This window comes from Rana temporaria, chromosome 10, assembly GCF_905171775.1.
Source record: "Rana temporaria chromosome 10, aRanTem1.1, whole genome shotgun sequence".
NCBI lineage: Eukaryota > Metazoa > Chordata > Amphibia > Anura > Ranidae > Rana > Rana temporaria.
Window position 1 is genome coordinate 115,875,831 of NC_053498.1, and position 25,019 is coordinate 115,900,849.

At 39.7% G+C, this 25,019-nt stretch overlaps 1 protein-coding gene across 3 annotated transcripts in view; it reads right to left on the minus strand.

Moving 5' to 3' along the window:
* The window catches only part of DRD2 (dopamine receptor D2), a 356,750-nt gene that overhangs the window by 66,678 nt on the left and 265,053 nt on the right, over positions 1 to 25,019 (minus strand). For all 3 annotated transcript variants that reach the window (XM_040326018.1, XM_040326016.1, XM_040326017.1), the window contains exon 3: positions 11,746 to 11,855. In XM_040326018.1, coding sequence (XP_040181952.1) covers positions 11,746 to 11,855 — 110 coding nt within the window. The remainder of the gene's footprint in view (positions 1 to 11,745; positions 11,856 to 25,019) is intronic.

The following is a 25,019-nucleotide window of genomic DNA, read 5'->3' on the forward strand; positions in this document are numbered from 1 at the left end:
TATGTAAACATATGAGATCATCTCTCATTGCCGTTTTACACAGAGACAGCGGTGCTGTCTCTGGAGAGGAGACTGATCTGTGTCTCTTGTACATAGAGACACAGATCGGTCACCCCCCCAGTCACCCCCCCTCCACCTACAGTTAGAACACTAAGCAGGGATACATTTAACCCCTTCCTCACCCCCTAGTGTTAACCCCTTCAATGCCAGTCACATTTATACTGTAATTAGTGCATATTTATAGCACTGATCGCAGTATAAATGTGAATGGCGCCAAAAATGTGTCCGATGTGTCCGCCATAATGTCGCAGTCCCATTAAAAATCGCAGATCGCCGCCATTTCTAGTAAAAAAAAAAAATTAAAAAAAAATAATTCTGTCCCCTATTTTGTAAGCGCTTTAACTTTTGCGCAAACCAGTCGCTTATTGCGATTTTTTTTTTTTTTTTACCAAAAATATGTAGAAGAATACGTATCGGCCTAAACTGAGAAAAAAAAATGTTTTTTTTTTTTTAAATTGGGATATTTATTATAGCAAGAAGTAAAAAATATAGTATTTTTTTCAAAATTGTCTCACTTTTTTGTTTATAGCGCAAAAAATAAAAACCGCACAGGCGATCAAATACCACCAAAAGAAAGCTCTACTTGTGGGGAAAAAAGGACGTCAATTTTGTTTGGGAGCCACGTCGCACGACCGCGCAATTGTTAGTTAAAGCGATGCAGTGCCGAAAGCTGAAATTTCACCTGGGCAGGAGGGGGGTATATGTGCCCAGTAAGCAAGTGGTTAACTAATGGCATTCTGTGCAGAAAATATTGCAAACAGCCAAACTAATTTTTTTTAATTAAATATTCACAAAATATGAATATATATTGTTGGGGAGATTGTTAAGGAAATTGTAAAATGTGTATATAATTGTATTCTATTTTGTATATTTGTCAATGCATGCACACTGCACTCACTGTGCACTCGGCACTAAGAATGTTTTAATTACATGTTTGCATTCTTTTGAGTTCTGACTAGAACTAGCCTGCCTATGTTACGCTCTTTGTTACGATGGAAGTACAATTGTAATATTATTGTGATACCTACATAATCATGTATATAAAAAACTTCAACTGCGCTGAATAAATAGAACTGTTAGGTTGGCCATACACCTATAGATAATCTGCAGATTTTCTATGGTCAAATGGAAAAAGTGGAACAGATTCCTCCATCTACGCTGAACTGTGTAGATGGAAGAATATCCCACTGGCCCAAGCTTCCATATCTTGCTAGTCGGCCCCGCTGGCTCTCACAATACCTGAACATTCTGATTGGGTGAAGGCATGATTTAGGTTGAGAGCCAGCAGGGCCGACTAGCAAGATACAGAAGCTTAGCCCAGTGGGAAATTCTTCCATCCACACAGTTTATTGTACATGGAGAAATCTGTTGGAGAAATCTGTTGGAGAAATCTGTTGCACTTTTTCCATCTAATCGTAGAAAATCTGCAGATACTCTATAGGTGTATGGCCAGCTTAATTTGGAAAGATGCTGAGTGTATCTTGTTGTTTCAGTTCCTTACTGCAGTAGTTATTATTCATTTGAAATCACTAATCAATGTGAGGATAGTGATTGCCCATCTATAAAATTACCAGAACACTTACCTCCGCCATCCACTGAAAAGTCCTGTGACTGTCTGGTGAGAGTAGTGTATTGAACTCAGTGCTACCATGGCAAAATATTGAGAGGGAAAATCAACCAGACATGATATGTATACACTCTGAATTACATGCATTCCTAATTAGAGGAATAAACTCCTATTCTAGAAGGAGGATATCAGAAGACATTCCAATATAGTATCACCATCAGGATAGAAATGACTAAAGTGAGTGGGGCAAAAGGGCCTTTCAGCATAAACTATTGGACATTAGTAGGTTGAGTAAGGCCTCGTACACACGATAGGTTAACCAGAAAACAACGATCTGAAGGACCGTTTTCATCGGTCAAAACCGATCGTGTGTGGGCCCCATAGGTTATTTAACCTTCGGTTAAAAAAAAGACAACTTGCTTTAAAATTTAACCTATGAATTGGTAACCGATAGGTCAAAACCGATAGTAAGCACAACCATCGGTTAAAAATCAACGCATGCTCAGAATCAAGTCGACGCATGCTTGGAAGCATTAAACTTTGTTTTTTTAAGCACCTCGTTGTGTTTTACGTCACCGCGTTCTGACACAATAGTTTTTTTAACTGATGGTGTGTAGGCACGACGGACCATCAGTCATCTTCATAGGTTAACCTATGACAACGGTCCTTCAGACCGTTGTCCTCTGGTTAACCTATCGCGTTTACGAGGCTTAAAAGTTACAGCAAAGCCAGTAGAGCCAATGAGCAATCTTGGAAAATATGTTTTCTTTTCTTTTATACCTGTATAGCCTCATACACACGGCTGAGAAAACTGCGAGGAGAGCTTTTGGCATGGAATCCCGGCCGTGTATATGCTCCTCGCAGTTTTTCAGATGGGAAAAACTGCGATGGAGCATACAGACGGCCAGGATTCCCAACCAAAGTTCCTTCGCAGTTTTCCTGTCGGGAAAACCTCTTGTGTGTAGGGAGAAAGACTGAATGAGCAGGTTCCAGATCTCCCCTCAGGATTTCCGATGGGATCTTTTCCCGTCGGAAATCCCGCAACTGTGTACGGGGCATATGAATGAAATGTTTTGTCATTGAAACTATGCTAAATTGAGTACCAAGTGCTGCTTTTCTCTGAATACAAAAAGAAATCCAGTATTAAATTATGTAAGGCATGCTGTTTAGAAAAAAAACAAATACAATTCATTGATATTGGATGTGACAAATGCTGAAAAATAAGCTCACCACATGCAGAGTATAGCGGATAGGAAGCTTACCTTGCTTCCTGGCCCACCACCTCTGGATACATCATCCAGTGACTTTGCACTGATATCTGTGGATTCAAACTGAGCAGACATGCCAAGACTGAGCTTCCGTAATCTAAAGGATGAAAACTACGCATACCAGATATGCAATGAAAAAAATACAGAAAATGTATCTTTTAAAAAAGACAGTAAAGCTAGCCTTAGATTATTATAGAATGAATGGTTAATGGAGTTGTTTTAATTCTATGGGTTTTAACTGATTTCTTACAATAAAATATTTTATTGTACTTGCAATACTGCTAGCAATGAAAATACCATGCTATATAAAGCACTATTTGTCATAAATTAAATAAGCAATTTTCCTTGTCTGTGATCTGTAAACAATGTGAGGGAGCTTAATCAAAATGTTCCCATTTTTTCTTTAAAGATTTTAGCAATTGTACATGTATCTGCTCATAGAGTTGGCAGTGTCAGCACAATTTATACATGCAGCTTTAATTTGTGCTGTGATTTAATACCTGTGTTGTTTTGTACATCCGGCATAAGCCTCAAATGGATTTTTGCCAAACTGAATGGAAGCATACAGCATGGGCTTTGATTTTAATATGAATGAACAATATTCAAGGCAGTTTGTCTTACCTGTTATTTAGAAAAAAAGATTTTGTGAAATGGCTTAAATATGTGAACCATATTAGCATTTTTTTCACTAAAGAACCAATTTTTGTTTAAAATGTTTGTATAGAGTTATAGATGTATTTTAAACACTTCAGCATTAGAACTTTTTGTTGTTGTTGTTGTTGTACAAACCTGTTTGGCCATGAAGTTATTAAAACCCCCAGACCATTATATACTTTCTGGTCTTGTAGAATAATAAGATAGTAGTTGCATTTTTTTTATGTTGCTCAATCTTTGTGCAATTGTTTATCAAACTAATAATATCAGGACAAAATTTAATAAAATGTATTTTAGTATATAAAAACACAATATAATAACCAATATTTTAATAAAAATATAACTAATTCCCTATCAGCTATCATCCAATAGATAGATTCCAAACATGCCAAGTCTTAAAACTGTGCACCTGTTGAAAAAAACAACGGTACACAAAAATCTCCATAAGCAACATTATTGATAGGGAATCTTGGGGAACGGAATTCGTTAACCCTTACCTTCGTGGGGGGTAGGGAATCTAAGGCCAAAATACTGGAGATCATCCTGGGGCCCAGACCTTTTTGGGTTAGGGTATGCCACAAAAATACCCAACTTATCCTATCAAAGGTCTTCTCCATGTCGACTGATAGAAGGCACATAGGCACACAAGAGAGTCATTGCATTAGTAAAATCATTTAATTTGTATTGTCCTGTGCCTCACGTCCAAGGACAAATCCCACCTGGTCTAGATGGATAAGGGTTGATAGAAGCGGTTGGAGTCTGTTTGCAATCATCTTGAAATAATTTTTCAGATTAACCCCAATCAAAAATAAGGGGGTGATCATTTGAGCAGAGGGCATGGTCTTTATCTTGTTTTCGTATTAAAGAAATTTGAGCTTCAAGAGCCTACAGGGGAAAGGATGTGCCATGTGATACTACATTGATACCTTGAGTAAGAAAGGTGCAAGGATATATCAAAATTGTTTGTAGAATTTAGGAGTAAAACTGTCCGGTCCATCAGACTGTCCGTCCGGTATCTCTAAATTATAACTTTTATTATGATTTTTTTTTTACTTACAATTTTTCTTTATTTACCTGTATTGCTATCACAATGGGTTAAAACATTGATATGATAGCATTAGGCAGGTGACAGGTACTTTTTTGGTGTCTAATAAGTCCCAATGTCCCCCTTGCCTTCCAAAGCATCTAACCAAGCAGTGATCTGCTTGGTTTGATTTTTCCTTGGCTGTGCCAGCCAGAGAATGATGAGAATAACCTTTTACTCTTTGATTGTACAGCGTATGTCAAAAGAGCTAAACTAGTTAATAATTTTAACTTATAGCCATTATACTTTACCAGCCAAAGCAACTTTCAAATTAGTGATTTTGTGTTTTATAACATGTTTTTAATTCTCACCATCAAATACTATTACATGCACTCCCGTCACATTTATAAAAATTGTGGTACTCCACTTTGCTTTCTGACAAATGGCCTTGCAATGTTCCCCATTGCCCCCTTCCCCCTGATTGTTCTGCAAGAAACTTTTGTCATGCCACCAAGTTTTCTTGCTCCCTGGTGATTTTTCCACAGAGAACGGCAACAAAACCATTCACTAATTCAGCCTAGTGTAAAAAACAAAACAAAAAACATTACAGTCATTTGATAAAATGGACCGGCCCATTGATAAAATGTTCCACTGAAAAAAAAAAAAAAACATTTTGACTGAGTTTTATCAACAGGATATTTTATGTTTTGTATTGTACATACATGGCATTAAATAAATATACATAAAGTAAAACAAGGACACAATGAATAATTATTAATCATAGTAGTGGTAGTATTATATTGTACCCATTGTTTGATAAATAATATTTGTTGTTAAGCAAATAAAAATGTGAAAAAAGTAAATGGGCATAAAATATATGTGTATTTTGTTGTTGCTTAAAGACAACTGCAGAACAACATATGGTACGTCTGTTTTACCTGCTAAGAGATATGTATATTTACACATGCAGTTCAAAGTTTCCAACCTTTTTCTACTGCTATTAAAAAATACAGTCTAGTCACAACACTGACCCCAGCCCGTGACTGAACATTAACATCTTCCTGCCCGGCCTATAGTAAAATGACGGCCGGGCGGGAGTACTGATGATCTGGGAAGATATGCGGGGCTGCACTAGCTCCGTGATGTCGTCATGGAGGAGTGAAAGAGGACTCCAGTGGCAACCTGTGAAGCTCTGGTGAACTCCATGCCCAGGAGGGTTAAGGCAGTGTTGGAAAATATTGACACTTTGGGCCCAATTTGGAAATTTTCACTTAGGGGTGTACTCACTTTTGTTGCCAGCGGTTTAGACAGCAAATTTACACTGTTATACAAACTGTACACTCACTACTTTACATTGCAGCAAATAATTTCTTCGGTGTTGTCACATTAAAAGATATAATACAATATTTACAAAAATGTGAGAGGTGTACTCAGTTTAGTGAGATACTGTATATCAATAAATAAATGAAAACCTTTGGTCTGGTATGGATTTTAAGGGGAACCCCTACGCCGGAAGAAAAATAGCGTGGGGGTCTCCCCAAAATCAATACCAGATTCTTATCCGAGCATGCAGCCCGGCCGGTCAGGAAAGGGGTGGGGACGAGTGAGCACCCCCCTCCTGAATCGTACCAGGCTGCATGCCCTCAACATGAGGGTGTGGGTGCTTTGGGGCATGTAGACACCCTGTGGCCCGCCACCCCAAAACACCATGTCCCCATGTTAATGAGGACAAGGGCCTCTTCCCGACAACCCTGGCCTTTGGTTGTCATGGTCTGCGGGTGGGGGGCATATAGGAATCTGGGAGCCCCCTTTAATAAGGGGGCACGCAGATCCCCGCCCCCCACCCTATGTGAATGAGTATGGGGTACATCGTACCCCTACCCATTCACCTGGAAAAAAAAGTGTCAAAAATAAAACACACTACAAAGGTTTTTAAAGTAATTTATTAGGCAGCTCCAGGAGTCTCTTCTGACTTTGGGTGTTACCCGATGACCCTGCCCCTTAAGACATCACCGTCCCATCATGACCCGGGTGGTGACTTCATGCTCTTAGAGGGGGAACCCATGCTGTTTTTATTTTTTTAATTTGCTGTGGAGTTCCCCCTCAAGATTCATACCAGACACAGTGCCCGGTATTGTCAGGGATCGAAGTCGGATCCCTGTTCATTGAAGTCGTACGCATGTCAGACTTCAAGTCGCAGGGCGAAGTTGTATCCAAAGTAGTACGACTGTCATGTCGTACCAGTGTGAACCCAGCCTGAAATAGCACAGGAAATAGCCTAATAGCATTTTCTTGTTTGCCTACTTTGCATAAAATGAATGTGCACTTTCACTGAGAAATTGTATGCAAATGTACTAATGCACTCAAATGCCTCTGTGCCCCCCCCCCCCACCACATACACAAATGCACATTTTATTGCTGGGGCTGACTTATTTAAAAGCTCCCCTATTGAATCACTCTAAGCCTGCTGGCTATAGTTCAAATGCTATGCGGTGTATAATGATTTATAGAAGAAGAATCCCCTAGGGAAATCTGCAGATACATTTTCCAGGACCACAGATTTAAAACCTGTCAGATTCACCTTGAACCCATGATAGAGGTGAACTTAAACCTAATTTCTAGATATAAAGGGCCAGATTCACATAGGAGAGCGGTGGCGTAACGTAGATACGTTACACTGCCGCAATTTTTCATCGCAAGTGCCTGATTCACCAAGCACTTGCGATGAAAACCTACGCCGGCGCAAGACGGGCCAATTTAAATGGGCGTGTGCCATTTAAATTAGGCGCGCTCCCGCGCCGGACCTACTGCGCATGCTCCGTTTCCGAACTCCCATTGTGCATTGCGCGCCGTGACGTCATTTTTTTGAACGGCGACGCGCATAGCGTAATTCCGTATTCCCGGACGGCTTACGCAAACGACAGTGATTTTTAAATTTCGACGCGGGAACGACGGCCATACTTTAGACAGCAATACACTTGCTGACTAAAGTTAGGGCAGCTAAAATGACGACTAACTTTGCGATGGGAAACTAGACTAGCGGCGACGTAGCTAACGCGAAAATCCGTCGTGAATCGCTGTAACTCCTAATTTGCATACCCGAGGCTGGTTTACGACGCAAAATCCCCCCAGCGGCGGCCGCAGTATTGCATCCTAAGATCCGACAGTGTAAAACAATTACACCTGTCGGATCTTCTGGCTATCTATGCGTAACTGATTCTATGAATCAGTCGCATAGATAAAAACAGAGATACGACGGTGTATCAGCAGATACGCCATCGTATCTCCACTGTGAATCTGGCCCAATAATCTTAACAGATTATCAACGTGTCAACTTATTGCTGTTGTCAATCAGCTGTTGGATAAATTAAAGAAAAGGTCACTGCTCCCAAGCTCTCTATATGATGCTGATGTTTAATGCCGCGTACACACGTTTGACGTTTTTAAGGGTCTAGAAAAAAACAATGCTTTTTTCAACCCGATCATTAAAACGACCTTGCCTACACATGATCATGAAAAAAAATGCTCTAGCAAAGCGCGGTGACGTACAACACGTACGACGGCACTATAAAGGGGAAGTTCCATTTGTATGGCGCCACCCTTTGGGCTGCTTTAGCTGATTTTGTGTTAGTAAAAGACGATGTGCGCTTTTCAGTCTGCTACAGCATGATGAATGTGCTTACTCCATTACGAACGGTAGTTTTACCAGAACAAGCGCTCCCGTCTCATAACTTGCTTCTGAGCATGCGCAGGTTTTTCACATCGTTAAAGCCCACACACGACCATTTTTTACAACCTTAAAAACGACAACGTTAAAAACATCATGAAAAAATAGAGCATGTTCGAAATTTTTAATGCCCATTTTTTAGATCGTGAAAAATGCTCTGGAGCCCTCACACAATCGTTTTTAATGACATAAAAAAAAGTCATTTTTTAGAACCCGAAAAACTGTTGTGTGTACGCGGCATAAAATTAATTAAAAAACCACTAATAATCAAATGTTATTGTATTATAGAAAATGAACTTGGAAGCACCAACTTGAAGTTACTGCACTGACGCGTTTTACTTGGATGGAAGGTTGCTGCTCCCAAGCTCTCTCTGTGATGCTGGAGTCTAGGGATCAGATGGAGCTTGCTCATGCTCCTATACATCATCCACAGCAAAAAAACAGCCACACCCTAATGATCTCAGCATTCAGTAAAACTGTATAATTCTTAAAAACAGACACATACAGTAGAAGATCCAACTGGGACCTGCCTTCTTAATCAGTAACATCTCTATGGTTAAGCCCACCCTAGGTTGAAATGCATCCAAGTAGAAATATGCCAGGTGGGGCTCATTTGTGCATGCTCTTTGGTGTGTAGTTGTGTTTTTTGCTGTAAAATACATTTGTGAGTTGACTATAATTCATTTAAAAGGATGCAAAAATGATAATACAAGGAGAAAATTACATCAGACAGTTCTTGTTACCAAAACTTCATAAATCAAATGTACAGTTTCACACATATCTATTTAATGTATAGTTTGGACATACTACATATAATATCAGAAAAATCCATACATTTATTTTCTCTATGGTCCTCAGGGGGAAATCTATGTTTAGCAAAGGACAGTCCATGCTTTAAAAGCTCAGTGAATGACACATTCACTTAACGTGTGCCTCCAGCACAAAACACAAATCGGTACGAGACTGGCAGTGTGGAGGGCCTAGGGGAGAATGCAGGGGAGCTTTAGTAGAAGTGTAACTGCACCAAAGGCTTCCTTTAAAGGCTTCCAAAGAAACAAATGGCTTTACTAAGAATAGGGTCTATGCATTAAAGTATTTCCCCGTGTTGTAAAGTGCTGCATAAACTGTTGGCGCTATATAAATCCTGTATAATAAATAAATCCCATATAATAATAATTTATTAACAGGCATCACAAGTTTTTGCATGTGAAGCCTATAGCTTTATGTGAATAAAAGGCAAGATTATGGCTATAGCAAGGTGTACTGGTAAATACTTATATTTTCTTATGCTTGTTTGTTCGCTAGTCTCTAATGATCCCTGGTCACAAAAAAAGTTATTACGGCTTAACATTCATTAATGAATAAATAAATGCATTCTTTTTAAGAACCTGAATTTAAATGTGATATTGGCATCTTACAATCCACCTATAAAGCAGCATTTACTGGGATAGAGAGAGAGAAAGGATTAGGAGCCAAACAAGTGTGCTTAAAGCAGACGTTCACCCCAAAAGACAAAACTCCCTTCCTATAATTGGACATTTTTTAAGTGCTTTTTTTTTATTTTAGTGCTGCACTTCCTCCTTTCTTGCCTTGGCAAAATTTTCATTGTGCACGTATGCTCGGATGTGCTAAAATGCTTTTCTGGGCTTCAGGACCCAGCAGAAACCTTCAGCACATCTGTGCATGTGCAGGATCTCATGCACACATGCGAAAGGATCGGGAGGTCAATGAGGTTTGGGACCTTTTTTTCTGTGCATGCACAACTCAGCACATGTGCAGATGAACTCCAGGGTTTGAAAGGCCCCAAAGGTGCATCTGTGCCTGTGCCAGTCAATCAAAAATGGCAGCACTGGTTGAGGGAGCAGAGCCATGATTGTAGTTCTTCTTTAATTTTTATTGTTCTTGTAATAAATATGCTGATAGGAGAAGAGATCAGAGGATGAACTCATGAGTTTTTGGTGGATGTTCTTTTACTATCCAGTCAGCACGTTGACTGGATAGTGCCTTTAACTGTATATTTAACTGTCTTAAAGTGATTGTAAAGGCTTAATTGTTTTTCATTTTTTAAATAACAAACATGTTATACTTACCTCCTCTTTGTGCACTGGGTTTTGCACAGAGCCACCCAGATCCTCCTCTTCTCTGGTCCTTCTTTGTTGCTGCTAGCCCCTCCCTCCTTTGAGTGCTACAGGGGGAACCCAAGCTGAGTCAGAGCTCTGTGTATCCATTCAGATACAGAGCCCTGACATGTCTCCACCCCCTTCTCCCCTAATTGGCTGACTGACTTTGACTGACAGCCATGGGAGCCAATGGTGTTGCTGCTCTGATTAAGCCAATCAGGAGAAGTATACTGGATGGAGGGGATCGTGGACATCGCTGGAGAGAGAGAAAGAGCTCAGGTAGGTAATTAGGGGGTGGTGGGGAGGCTACTACTCACAGAAGGTTTTTTATCTTAATGCATAGAATGCATTAAGATAAAAAACCTTCTGCCTTTACAACTCCTTTAAGTTTAGCTTTAGTGCCCTTTCACACGTACGTACGTACGTACGTACGTACGTACGTACGTACGTACGGACAAACAATCCATTTTTTACAAGTCCGTTTACGGACTTGTAATGTATCCCTATGGGATTGCAGACGTTAGCGGATGATGCATCCGCTAACGTCCGCAAACATCCGCCTCCGCAAACATCCGCTTTTTCAGATGGAAGAAAACCCTATTTTTCTTCTGTCTGGCGTAACGGATCGGATGAATACGGGCACACGGTCCGTATTCATCCGATTCCCCATAGGGGAGAGTGGAGGAAAGACAGGGCGGTCTCTGCACAGTGTGCGGGGACCGCCCTGTCCGCCGACAGCTTAGCGGGGATTTACGGATGATCCCCGCTGAGCTGACGGACACACACGGGGCGGATCAATACGGATACGCTCCATGTGAAAGGGCCCCTAATGTAAAAATCCATCACAAAGCAAGAGACTCCTTTAGAATACAGGTGGGTACACCAGGGAGATGCAGAGGCTGGGCTGCCAGATGCACGTTTATTGATTTAATCTGCCAGTATCTAAGCAAAACGGAAATATGACTTTCTGGTGCTTTAACCTGTTAACATTGTATCCATCTCTTTAAATTAATCTTTTTTTATCTACAATTTTTTAAACATGCATTACATAAGTACTGCTTGTACCTTAACAGCTTCAGAATATAATACACTGAATGTACAATAGACTCTAGATGAAAAAGTATAAGGATTTGAAAGGCATCAAATAGATTCTACAGAAGAAAATGTACTATTAAAAAAAAAAAAAAAAACATTTAATTATAAAATACGCTTGAGAATTATGCTGTAAGAACTTTGGCAAGTGTCAGCACTACATGTTCCTTTTCCCGTGACTTGTACAATTCAGAAAGTTACACCTGTTCAAACTGAATTTCAGTGTCTCTTACCTGTCAATGCTGATGGCACACAGATTAAGGATACTTGCTGTACACATCATAACATCAAGGGTGACAAAGATATCACAGTGGATCCGACTAAACCTCCACTCGCCAACCACCTAGAAAGTAGAAAGAGCCAGCAGAACAGAAAATCAATAGTGTAGATGTGTATCTCATGAAAAAGAATTAACTTGCCAAGAGGCTGAAAACTCAGAAAACCTTTAAGAGGTTCATACGGTATATTTATACCAGATGTGTGTGAAGATAGCAAGAGATAGAGCACTATAAAAAGATCTTTTTATGTGAGATAAAAAATGATTTGTCATGGACATTAAGGTGACAGTAAAGTTAAGTATTAGGATAAAATGAACATGGGCACATTCAATTTAATGGGACCTGGAAGATTTCAGGCTGTTCTTTTTTAACTTAAAAAAAAAAAACAGATCTTTAAAAGAAAAAGCCATGAATAATATGAATATTGGAGAACCATCACTTCCCCAGACTGGGTAATGTTGTGAAAGTAAAGTCAAAGCATTTAGGAACTGTATTTATTTGCATAATATGTCGAAAACACCAATCAGGCAAGAGGAAATTCTACTGTTAACGTTTATGTCTGAGCAAATAAAAAAAAAACATATTCAGTATGATTAATGCCCTGTACACACGATTGGTTCGTCTGATGAAAACGGACCGATGGACCGTTTTCATCGGACGAACCGATCGTGTGTGGGCCCCATCAGTTTTTTTCCCATCGGTGAAAAAAAATGGAACCTGTTTTAAAAATGTTGTATGGTTAAAAAACCGATAGAAAAAACGATCGTCTGTGGGGAAATCTGTCAGTCAAAAATCCATGTATGCTCAGAATCAAGTCGACGCATGCTCGGAAGCATTAAACCTAATATTTCTCTGCACGTCGTTGTGTTTTACGTCACTGCGTTGGACACGATCGATTTTTAACCGATGGTGTGTAGGCAAGACTGATGAAAGTCAGCTTCATTGGATATCTGATGAAAAAATCCATTGGTTCGTTTTTATCAGACTGTGTACAGGGCAATAGTGTCTCTGTAATAAATGCTCCTAATGTTTTTTTTTTAAATGCTACAAATACAAAAAAAAAAGTGTTAATTCTATCAGAATATTGTGATGGTGTCGGAATCTGCGCTGTTCTAATTTTAAGTGTATTCTCAAACAGAGATACACTTAAACCTATCTAAGATATGACGGCTTGCACCGTCGTATCTTAGGGTGCAATATTTAGGCTGGCCGCTAGGTGGCGCTTCCATTGCGTTTGGCGTAGAATATGTAAATCACTAGATACGCCTATTCACGAACGTACGTCCACCCGTCGCAATAAAGGTACGCCGTTTACATAAGGCATTTTCAGGCGTAAAGTTATTCCATCAAATAGCTGGACTAGTAATGTTAAGTAGGGCCGTCGTTCCCGCGTCGAAATGTGAAAATTTAACGTTGTTTGCGCAAGTCGTCCGTGAATAGGGCTGGACGTAATTTACGTCCACGTCGAAACCAATACGTCCTTGTGGCGTACTTTGCTGCAATGCACACTGGGATATGTACACGGACGGCGCATGCGCCGTTCCTAAAAAACGTCAATCACATCAGGTCAACCCATATTAACATAAAACACGCCCCCTCAGCCTAATTTGAATTAGGCGCGCTTACGCCGGCCACATTTATGCTACACCGCCGTAACTTAGCAGGCAAGTACTTTGTGAATACAGTACTTGCCTGGCTAACTTACAGCGGCGTAGTGTAAATACGCCGCCGCAAAGATGCGCGCCCCCTAGCTGAATCCAGCTATCAGACAAGAATATATAGAGTTGAAAATATGGTAGCTTTTGCGCTTAACAATTTTTTAAATATCCTTTTATTGAAATGAAAGAAAGGGAGGGAATGTGCAAAGTGCCAATGGGATGTATCCTAGGTAAACTCCACAGCTCCTGAGCACACGATCAGCCGTCTTTATAAAACCGGGAGCTGAACCCGGTCCACAATGCGACAAAGGCCTGGGGGACACCTGAGAGCCAAGTGCCCACTGCTCTTCACCTCTCATCTTCAGATTAACAACGCTGCTACTCAGTGGTGAGGATGAGGGGGACAACTGCAAAAGCTCTCCATCACCACATAGATAGGCTCTAGACTAGACCTTGTGGCACAGATTATGAAGTAGCTGAAAAAAGCTCTCTGGCATACAGAGGCGCATTGCGGGCGGTATTACCGCGGTTTCCCATTGTTTTAAATGGGAAGGAGCGGTAAAGGAGCGGTATACACGCCGCTCCTCTCACCGCTCCAAAGATGCTGCTTGCAGGAGATTTTTTTCTCTCCTGCCAGCGCATCGCCTCAGTGTGAAAGCCCTCGGGCTTTCACATTGAGAAGGCTGGGCAGGAGTTTTTCAGGCGGTATTTAGGCACCATTTTTTAGCACTGTACCTCCTGAAAAACTCCTCAGTGTGAAAGGGGCCTTATTGTGGAGCACTGTGATTTATATATTTTCACAGATCGCAATTTTGATGTTATGATTATTGAATGCATTTTGTATAATTATTGTTTTATTATTTAAAAGTATAACACATTTGTTTACATTTAAGGGACAGTATCAAATGTTTAAGATACAGTGCAATATTTAGAATTGGAGTCTTGTACACATTAGTATTTGGTGTTGTTTGAGTGCAGCTCTGGTCAATATTAGTTTGAGCAACAAGAGCAGTATTCACGATATAGATATGTTGCCAACATCTGTCCACACATCTGAGATCCTGCATTTGCCAGCTGTTGGCTAGTGGCTAGACTGCACAGTTTTCAGTTTTACATTTAGTACAAGATCTCCCAGCCCGGATCTCCTAAAGGCACCCATGCCACTCAGTATCCTGGTACACCATGTTGTCAACCCCAAAGGAAACAGGGAAAGAGATGAAGGGGAAGAGCTCTCATCAACTCGGCCTTGATCAAGGTATGTGACCCAGTTCTATTCATGTCAATTGGGATGCAGGAACACAGCCACTGCTTCCAATTTGACTTCTGTGTGGGTACAGGTGTGTGATCCTGAACCCAAACTGTCTGTTTTCGAAGACACACACCTGAATGCACCCGTAACCACATGGAGCTCAAATTGTGTCTTTCTATCCCATTCGGGCAAACCCAGTCCTTTACAAGGGTACTGTGTGAACAAGGCATAACACTTCATGCTCCAGCTGTTTTAGAAGTTCTAATTTCATACTATTCTTCTCATTATTATATACTAATTTGCCATTGCTTCCACCACCTGTAACCACATTTTCTAAATAAATTCTTCTTGTGTAGTTTATTTTTTTTCCCCTTACTGTCATGCCGTGTATACACGATCGTTTTTAATGTCATGGAAAAAACAACATTTTTCTTGACGTGATTCTTGTCAAGCCTGCCTTGCATACACACGATCGTGAAAAAAAATTCTCCAGCAAAGAGCGATGACGTACAACACGTACTTCTGCACTATAAAGGGGAAGTTCCATTCGGATGGGGCCACCCTTTGGGCTGCTTTTGCTGATTTCGTGTTAGTAAAAGTTTGGTGAGAGATGATTCACGCTTTTCAGTCTGTTACAGTGTGACGAATGTGCTTTCTCCTTTACAAACGCTAGTTTTACCAGAACAAGTGCTCCCGTCTCATAATTTGCTACTGAGCATGCATGTTTTTTTCCCGTCGTTAAAGCCTACACACGACCGTTTTTCACAATGTGAAAAACGACGACGTGAAAAACGACGAGAAAAAATATAGCATGTTTTAAATTTTAATGGCCATTTTTCACGTCGAGAAAAATGCTCTGGTGCCTACACACGATCGTTTTTAATGACCAATCAAAAAAATTGCATTTTCTAGTCATGAAAAATGGTTGTGTGTACGCGGCTTCAGGCATATAAGGATTCACCTTTTTTGCTTAATGTACATTGGGTGGATTTAACTTTTACATTAATTCCAGGTTTCCCTATATGTAGTTGCTCCTTTCTAAACCTGCACCTTTAAAGAAGCCTGTAGACTTTGATTTATGCTATACTGATCCAAGGTTGTTAATATCTTCCCTTTCACTAACTCTGACTAAAAATGCAGCAAGTGAAGTCAAAGTGAAGTCCTGATCTTCTTACCGTAGGTCAGTGACTGAAGAAAACAATGAAGGCACTGTAGAAAAATAACAGTGAGGCAACTAGCAAGTTCAAATATTGGGGTCAGCAGTAATCGCCTGCATGCTTCAGTTAGCACAAGTTTCTTTAAATATTCAATTGTCGCAGGCATCTCTTTCCCTTCTAACTTCTGCTGTCTTTGTTATCTCTCACTTTAATTTCACTTTAAATTCCCCCCTGACTAGTTAGTTGCTCATTTACTGCCTCCATGCCAAAAGGAAAACCTACACCCATCATGTGCATTGGTGCACAAAAGCTAGTTGTCTTGCAGTGCCAGGATGGTCATTTTTGATAAGGGGCCTTTTTTGTATATTATTCATAAAGGAAATACCTAAGGCTGACAAACGAAAATGAACCAGCATGCATATAGTTCTTTGGGATATCAAGCTACAAACCCTGGGGCAAATCCACAAAGAAAGTACGCCGGTGTATCTATTGATACGCCGGCGTACTTTCAAATTTCCTGCGTCGTATCTTTGTTTTGAATCCTCAAAACAAGATACAACGGCATCTGGGTTAGATCCGACAGGCATACGTCTTCGTACGCCTTCGGATCTTAGATGCAATTCTTCGGCGTCCGCTGGGTGGCGTTCCCGTCGTAATCCGCGTCGAGTATGCAAATTAGCTATTTCCGACGATCCACGAACGTACGAGCGGCCGTCGCATTCTTTTACGTCGTTTCCGTTCGACTTTTTTCGGCGTATAGTTAAAGCTGCTATCTGATGGCGTACGCAATGTTAAGTATGGCCGTCGTTCCCGTGTCGAATTTGAAACATTTTATTTTGTTTGCGTAAGTCGTCCGTGAATGGGGCTGGACGCCATTTACGTTCACGTCAAAACCAATGACATCCTTGCGACGTCATTTGGAGCAATGCACCCTGGGAGTTTTGACGGACGGGGCATGCGCAGTTCGTTCGGCGTGGGGACGCGCTTCATTTAAATGAAACACGCCCCCTACTCCCCCCCTTACGCCGCAAGAGATACACTACGCTGCCGTAACTTATGGCGCGAATTCTTTCTAGATTCAAAGATTTGCCAAGTAAGTTACAGCGGCGTAGCGTATCTCACATACGCTGCGCCCATGCAAATGTATGTGGATCTGCCCCCTAGTGCTGGTAGTGCTTAGGGGCATGCATTTGTGCTTTTTTTACCCCTTTACGCCAATGTCACAAACATATGGGGCCTCACTTCACTGTTTTTTTTTGCCATGGGGCCACATATTTGCATACCTCCCTTTGTGCTGGGAGTGCACCTTACATCGCGCTTCCAGCACAGAGACTGGCGTATCAATGTGGCCCTGTAGTAATGTTTGAAAACCAGTTTCTGGGTCACCAATCAGAAGCTATCACAGTAACCAGTCACTGTGAAGCCCATCCCTGTGTTTTCTTTTTCTGTGAGGAGAGAGGTACATCTGACTGACTGTATCACTCTTTGACCTTATACAGAAAAAGTGTGTGTACATTTTTTTTTATTAATATATTGACAAATAATAATAATAATAATACAAAATAAAAGAAACAATAAACAAAAAATACCTAGATCAAGGCTTCATCTAGGTCAGTGCCAGGGTTAGTGTTTGGGTCAAGGTTAGGGTCAAAGTTCAGGGTTGGTCAGGGTCAAAGGTCAGGCTCATAGTTTTTTTTGGGGGGGGGGGCAGAATATATATATTTTTTTATTTAGTATCAGTGTAAGTCAGTGCAGGTGTGTTTTATGTAGGATAATAAAAAGGAAAATGTGCACTATTATTTTTGGGCTGTACTATGGGTATATACAACAACTAACATACACAGATGTGGTATTGCTGCGATCGTCGGGAGCAGGAGAATTTATTTTGGGTTATTCTTTGGTGGTAGGTTATGGTAGAAAAAAATCTACAGCTAGATTTAAAAAAAAATATGTTTTACTAGGGCTAGTTTTCTGTTGATAATAAAACACAAATCAGGAGATATCCATTACCATTTACTACCAAATGAAATCCCAATTTGTCCTAAAAAAGAAACAAGGTATAATTCAACTGTGCACAAGAGCAGCGTCTCTTGGTTCTCTCTCTTCTTGCTGGAAATTGAGGCAGCAGCAGAAGCCGTTGGCTGCTGTAAAATCACAGCCAGTGAGGAGAGAGCAGGGGGCAGGGCTTGGGAGTGAGTTTGCACAAGTACCCCATCACAAGTGGTTTGCTATGGGGGGCACTTAAAGAGGGGAGGAGAAAAGAGGCACTGGCGGGGGGAACCCAGAAGAGGAAGATTGGGGCTGCTCTGTGCAAAAACATTGGTATGACATGTTTATTATTTTAATAAAAATCTTTAGAATCACTTTAGGTTGACAGTTCCATATGCTGCTTTAAATCAATGTTGTATTTTCCTTTTTCTTTATATATTTTTTTTTACAGTTACTTGCTAAATCTTTGTTCCTGTTTTCTTCTTATTGTGTGCCTCCAGTGGTCACTTTTCTATGCATACATCATTTTTTGCTCCAATTCTCTTGGCTAAGTAACCACTGACCCATTGTCACAACTCTCAGCCAGTCTATCATTTCTACACCAGCCTAGTGCTAGGCCACATCATTTTGGGATACACAGACAATAGGCTATTAACGTTTGTTCATTTTATGAGGAAATACAACAAAAATTAAGGGACAAATTAAACACTGATAAAATAAAGTTTTCATATACTGTATAAATGGTAAAAAAAAAACATATCTAGAGAGAGAAAGAGAAGTTAAGGGTTTATGAGAGAACAAAGAGAAAGTAGAAACAAATATTTAAAAAGTTGGTTTAACTGATAAGTGCAATTTAAAAGAACATTTTTGATCATCACATAAAACAACAAAGTATTGTAACAATAATATTGTTGCAACATATTTATCCATGAAGCATGCAAACTCTGAGTTCCTGAGACATAAATCAGAACCCGGTCGTAAAATTTACAAATAAAACACTGATAAAATAAAGTTTTCATATATAAATAGTAAAAAAAAATATCTAGAGAGAGAAAGGGAAGTTAAGGATTCATGAGAGCTAACAAAGGAAAAATAGAAACAAATATTTAAAAAGTTAGTTTAACTGATAAGTGCAACTAGAAAAAAAAAATTTTTTTGATCACCACATAAAACAACATCGTATTTGATCACACACATTTTTCGGGTTGTTAGAACATTAATAGCGAAACGTTGGAAATCCAATAAGACTCCAAACACTTCTGAAGTACTTGATGTGACTCAATCCCACTATGTCTATGAATCCTTACTGGCAAGCAGATGTTGTACTAGGAAACAGTTTGATACCCAATGGAAAATCTGGAAACACTGGTTTAAAGTAAATTGAAAACTCATTATTTGATGATATTATCCCTCATCCCCATCCACTTCTTTCTGTTTATGTAACGGTCAGACCAAAGTCTATTTCCCTTTTAACCTTGTTTATACCCCACCCTATGTTTTATTTCATATAATAAATGTTATTTTAATTGTATTTTATATACTTCATTTCCAAAATATACTCAGCTATTAACACTCTGAGATTAACATTTTTCAGTATAGATCTTCTTTTGATCATTGGTCAACTATTTTAAGGTTGATGTAACTTCTACAACTACTTGGTTCTAAAAATAGGTAATCCAATGATTGTTAAATATCCATTTATTTGTGCCTTAGGAGAATACCTACAATATGCTGCTGAATGTATATATGTATACTTTTGTACTATTTGTATTCTATGTTGTAATATGAAAACAATTCTATAAAAAACATTAAAAACAATACAATAAAAATAAAACAAAAAAGTATTGTAACAATAATATTGTTGCAACATATTTATCCATGAAGCATGCAAACTCTGAGTTCTTGAGACATGAATTGGAACCCGGTCGTAGAATTGACAACTGATTTGAATAATTTTAGCATAATAAGTGCTAATAAATGCACTACAAAAATAGACTTTTGAGCCCTGGTTCACACTGATGCGAATCTGATGCGGTTCAGATGCATTCCAGAACATATATATTTGCATGTTAATTGAAAAAACATTGTTTTCTATGAAGGCTGTTCACATCAGTGTGATTCTGATGCAGTTAAAGGAGCGGTACTCTGTGTGTTCAGCGCAGGGCAGTAATGTAATGCAATCCATCAGTTTCATTTTTCTAGCTTTTACTTTTGCCCTTCTCCTGCTCCTTCCCTCCTCTCCCCTATCAAAATCACATTAAAATTGCATTAGAATTGAAATTGTAAAGCACAAATCACACAACGCAAACTGCACTCACACTTTAAACCGGACGTTAATCACACCACATCCAGTCTGAACCTAGGCTTAATCTTGTTTTTAATAGAAGAAAAAAAGGCACCTATCCACATATATCCAACAGTTACAGAGATATCATTGTTGTTTGCAAGGAGTAAGGCCTCGTACAGACGACCGGACAGTCCGCTGAAAACGGTCCACGGACCAGTTTCAGCAGACATGTTCGGTCGTGTGTACGGGGCCTCATATGTCAAATCATGACAATCACTATTTTACTAATCATGATGTGACCTTTTTTTACCTAATAATATGATAATGTCTGGCACATATTATATATGAGCAATTATAAGTCATAAAATTATAAGGGTACATTTTTTTTTCCAAGGATTCAAAATTGTCATAATTCTCTTGGCTTGATATGGTGACTATATTTTATATATTTATATAAAGGGATTCAAATGAAATTTTTAGGTTAATGTAGGTCCTCTTTTGTATAGATGTAATTTGTTTTCTTGTTTAAGCTGTCTTAGTATTAAGTACATTTGCAAAAATTTTAAAGCTGTAAAATAAAATAGCATCAATTATTTCAATTACTTCAATTTCTGTCATTCAAAATTAGGCTTCTTGGAAGCCTTTTTTAGCGTTATTTTAATTATCCACCACTGTTCTAATTTCTTTAGGAAAAAAATAGTACACTAAATCACAATTGGTACTGCAGTTAATTTAAGGAATCTTAGGTAGTTGATATTCTTTAATATAAGGACTCTTACCTGTCCAGGGATCCAGCGATGTTGGTACCCCAAGCCAATTTTTATATCGGCTTTGGGTGCAGGCGCCAGCATCTTCGCTAAGGAAAACCGGCAGTGAAGTCTTCAGGCTTCACAGCTGGTTTCCTACTGTGCATGCACGAGTCACGCTGTGATTTTTTAGTGGTCATCTGTGTGTGTCCTAGAAGGCAGAGGGGGAAGGAGGAGGGGCTTGAAATACTTGAAGATCGTCACGGCAATCTTACTAGGAAGTGTGAGCAGGTACCTGTTAAAACCAGGAACCTGCTCCCCCCAAAAAGTGCCAAATGTGGCAGAGGGGGAGAAGAGGGTACAAACAAGTCGTGCTTCCCCTTTTGGGTGGAGCTTCTACCCATTTCATGTATTCAACTAATTTTGCTTTACATCTTTAAATTTGCTTGTGTTTTTGATTTTACCCTTTATGAATTAAAAAAAGCACAAATTCACGCCCCAGCACTGGGCTTGTAACTTGATATTTTAAAGAACTACATTCATGCTGGTTAATACCATTGTGTCAGCCTTAGGTACAGTATTTCACAAAAGTGAGAACACCCCTCACATTTTTGTAAATATTTTATTATATCTTTTCATGTGACAACTCTAAAGAAATTACCCTTTACTACAATGTAAAGTAGTGAGTGTACAGCTTGTATAACACTGTAAATTTGCTGTCCCCTCAAAATAACTCAACACACAGCCATTAATGTCTAAACCTTAATGGAGGAGTGGAAGAGGACTCCAGTGGCTACCTGTGAAGCCCTGGTGAGCTCCATGCCTAAGAGGACAGCACATGTACAATATTCTACAAGCTGTACACTCATTACTTTACATTGTAGCAAAGTGTAATTTCTGCAGTGTTGTCACATAAAAAGATATAATCAAATATTTTAAAAATGTGAGTGGTGTACTCACTTTTGTGAGATACTGTATTTCCTTTATAAATAATAATATACAAAAAAGGCCCCCTGTCAAAAATGACCATCCTGGCACTTCCAGACATCTAGCATGTGTGCACCAATGCACATGATGGATGTACATTTTCCTTTTGGTGTGGAGGCAGTTAATGAGCAACTTACTGGTCAGGGGGAGATTTTTGCTATTCCACTACTCAGGTCAAGAGAAGTTTGCAGGTCAACAGTTTAAAAAATAATTGTAATACTACCCCTTCTCTAATCATCTGTTTATTACATACAGATGGTTACAAAATGAACTACAAGGGTCTTTAATTTTCCTTGTCCCTCGCTATATTAGTGAGGGAGATGTTGATGGAATGAAATTCCCTAAAATGTTTACTCTTTGGTGTTTAACAACAGTGGGAAAGAGTCTTATAATTGTGCATAAGAGTGACTTGAGGCTGGGTTCACATATGTGCAAATTGGATATGGTTTTCACCACATCCAGTTTGCATGACAGTCCACATGACATGTCAGTGTGAGAGCCATTGAGCCATTGAGAGCCAGTTCTTACATGTTCAGGGAGGCCGTTGTGTGGTTTCCAAAAGGGTTCTGTGCGTTTTTGGGTCTGGTTCAGGTACGAATTCAGGCAAAAATTCAGACCTGAAAATGATGTGATCCCCGGCCTAATGCCGCGTACAGACGGTCGTTTTTTGTGATGAAAAAAAACGACGTTTTGAATCATGAAATAAAACGACGTTTTTGAAACTTCATTTTTCAAAAACGACGTTGCCTACACACCATCGTTTTTTAAAATGCTCTAGCAAAGCGTGGTTACGTTCAGCACGTACGACGGCACTCTTTTCCATTGAAGCTAGCTTCATAACTTGCTTCTGAGCATGCGTGGGTTTAAAAACGTCGTTTTGAAACGTCGTTTTGCCCACACACTATCATTTTCATTGACACAAAAAACGACGTTTTGAAAAACGACACAAAAAATTCGAGCATGTTCGATTTTTTTTTTTGTCGTTTTTCAGAAGACATAAAACGCCGTTTTCCCCACACACTGTCATTTTAAATGACGTTTTCAAAAACGTCGTTTTTTTTCATCACAAAAAACGACCGTCTGTACGCGGCATTAGTGTTAGACCTTGGGAGATTGCTATATAATATTTCTCATGATGTAATTTCTTCCTCAATGTTTTAAAGAAAACATTGTTGAACTGATTTCATTAACCCTGGGATAGCTTTTGTGTGGTCCCGATAAAAGTGCCCCTTCACATTTTTTGGTGCTGCTTTGAGTATGCTCATTCATTTTATAGGGTCCTCAGTGCATTTTCTTCAGGCCATGCTGGGAGGCAGGTGAGTCTATTTTGTCCATGTATTTATTTGGCATGCCATATAAAATTATTGCAATGTACAGTGTGCATTTACCATGTGCTGTTGTATTGTTCTGTAGCACCACACGCTTACAGTAGGTACATTAAGTTGGGCTCCTGTTGTAGCCGGAGGAGCTAGGGTTACTTTTTTTAGAGTTAGTTTAGTAGCGCTCCAAGGACTGAGTCTCAGGTTGCCTCCTCCTAGCTTCTTCTAGAACTGCTAGAAAGCTCCAGAACTTAGAGGTCAGAGAGGCAGAGATGTAGCCTGAATATTTATGGAGTCTGCTCCAATCCCTGAATGAGGGTGGCCCAGAAGGTGGAAAGATAGCCCATTGGCATACTGGAGCCTGTACATGTGGGAACAGAGTCCAGGGTCCAGTTGCCTGGAGAGGACCCCTATGCTGGGCAAATGGAAGGAGCCAGAGAGGAAGAGAGCAGCTAAGGAAGCAGTTCAGTGGTCACCTCATCAGCTATAGGATCTTTCAAAGGGACTGAGTGAGTAGCTTCAACCACTACACCCTAGAGTCTATAGAAGAAAAGCAGCCCGGTGCAATACACAGACAGCTATCTATAGTGGGACAGCTTAGAGCCATTTAAATCCAGCACAGCTGCCTACACCTCTTGCTTAGAGATTCTAAGGAGAAGCCAGGTGCCTTGGCATTTTTCACAAGAATGAAAGCACCTGCATAAAGTATTTTGGACTTTGTCTACACCAGTTGAGCTTATTCATCTATCCTAACAGAGGACAGACATGTGATGTTTGGTAGCAGAGACAAACGTTAAACTCAACTACAGTTCTGGGGATCCTGTACCTTCCCATCCCTATCCAAGTTTATTCTCAAATAAATAAAAAAACAAAACCAGGCACCATGGACTGGTTTTTGACTACTGAATGAATGCCTAAAATTCCCTGTTGCCTGGCTGTGCATGTAAGGGGAACACAACAATCCAGCGGCCCTAAAATAGGTTAACACTACAGCTCTTTTTATCAAAGTTAGAAAGCATTTTCAGAAAAGAACACACTCTTGAACAACAGAAACACCAACTGGAATTGACTTGGAGAAAGGTCAAAAGACAGCAGCATCAAGTATTCAAAAGATGTAGAAGGAAAATTTACTTGTATTTAAACACTCCCATATATGCATCTTATGCTTCGTACGCACGTCCGGTTTTCCTGGCAGGAAAACTGCCATGAGAGCTTTTAACCAGGAATCCCGGCCATGTGTATGCTCCACTGCAGTTTTCCCGACAGGAAAACCGCCGGGAATCCTGGCGGAAAAAAGAGAACCTGCGGTGGAGCATACACACGGCTGGGTTTCCCGACCTAAGCTCTCATGGCAGTTTTCCCGGCGGACTTTTTTACCGCCAGGAAAACCGATCGTGTGTACAAGGCGATCATGATGTAACCACCGTATGAATGCCTGAAATTTGTGACATTTTAAAGAAGGATTTGTTAATCCACAAGGAAAATTGTTAAAAAAGGTCATGCTGATATAACCACTGTATTAAAAGCACTTCTTTATGTTTTAAAATAAAAAAACATGCAGGAATTAATTAAGGAATTAATCAAGATTGCCAAGTAATATGCAGTTGTATAATCACACCAGTACTGTACAGCTCCAAAATCTATAAACACAAATCAAATACTACACATATAATAAATATTTGAGAATATATCAATGATAATTCCCAAGTGAAAATATAAAAAAATTAAACATAAAACAGTGTATGGTGTTTTCAAATTTATTGCAAAAAAACTTTTCACACGTCCTAACAGTGCCAGGAAAGTAAGGACCTTCACCACCACAGAAGGTTGGGGGCAG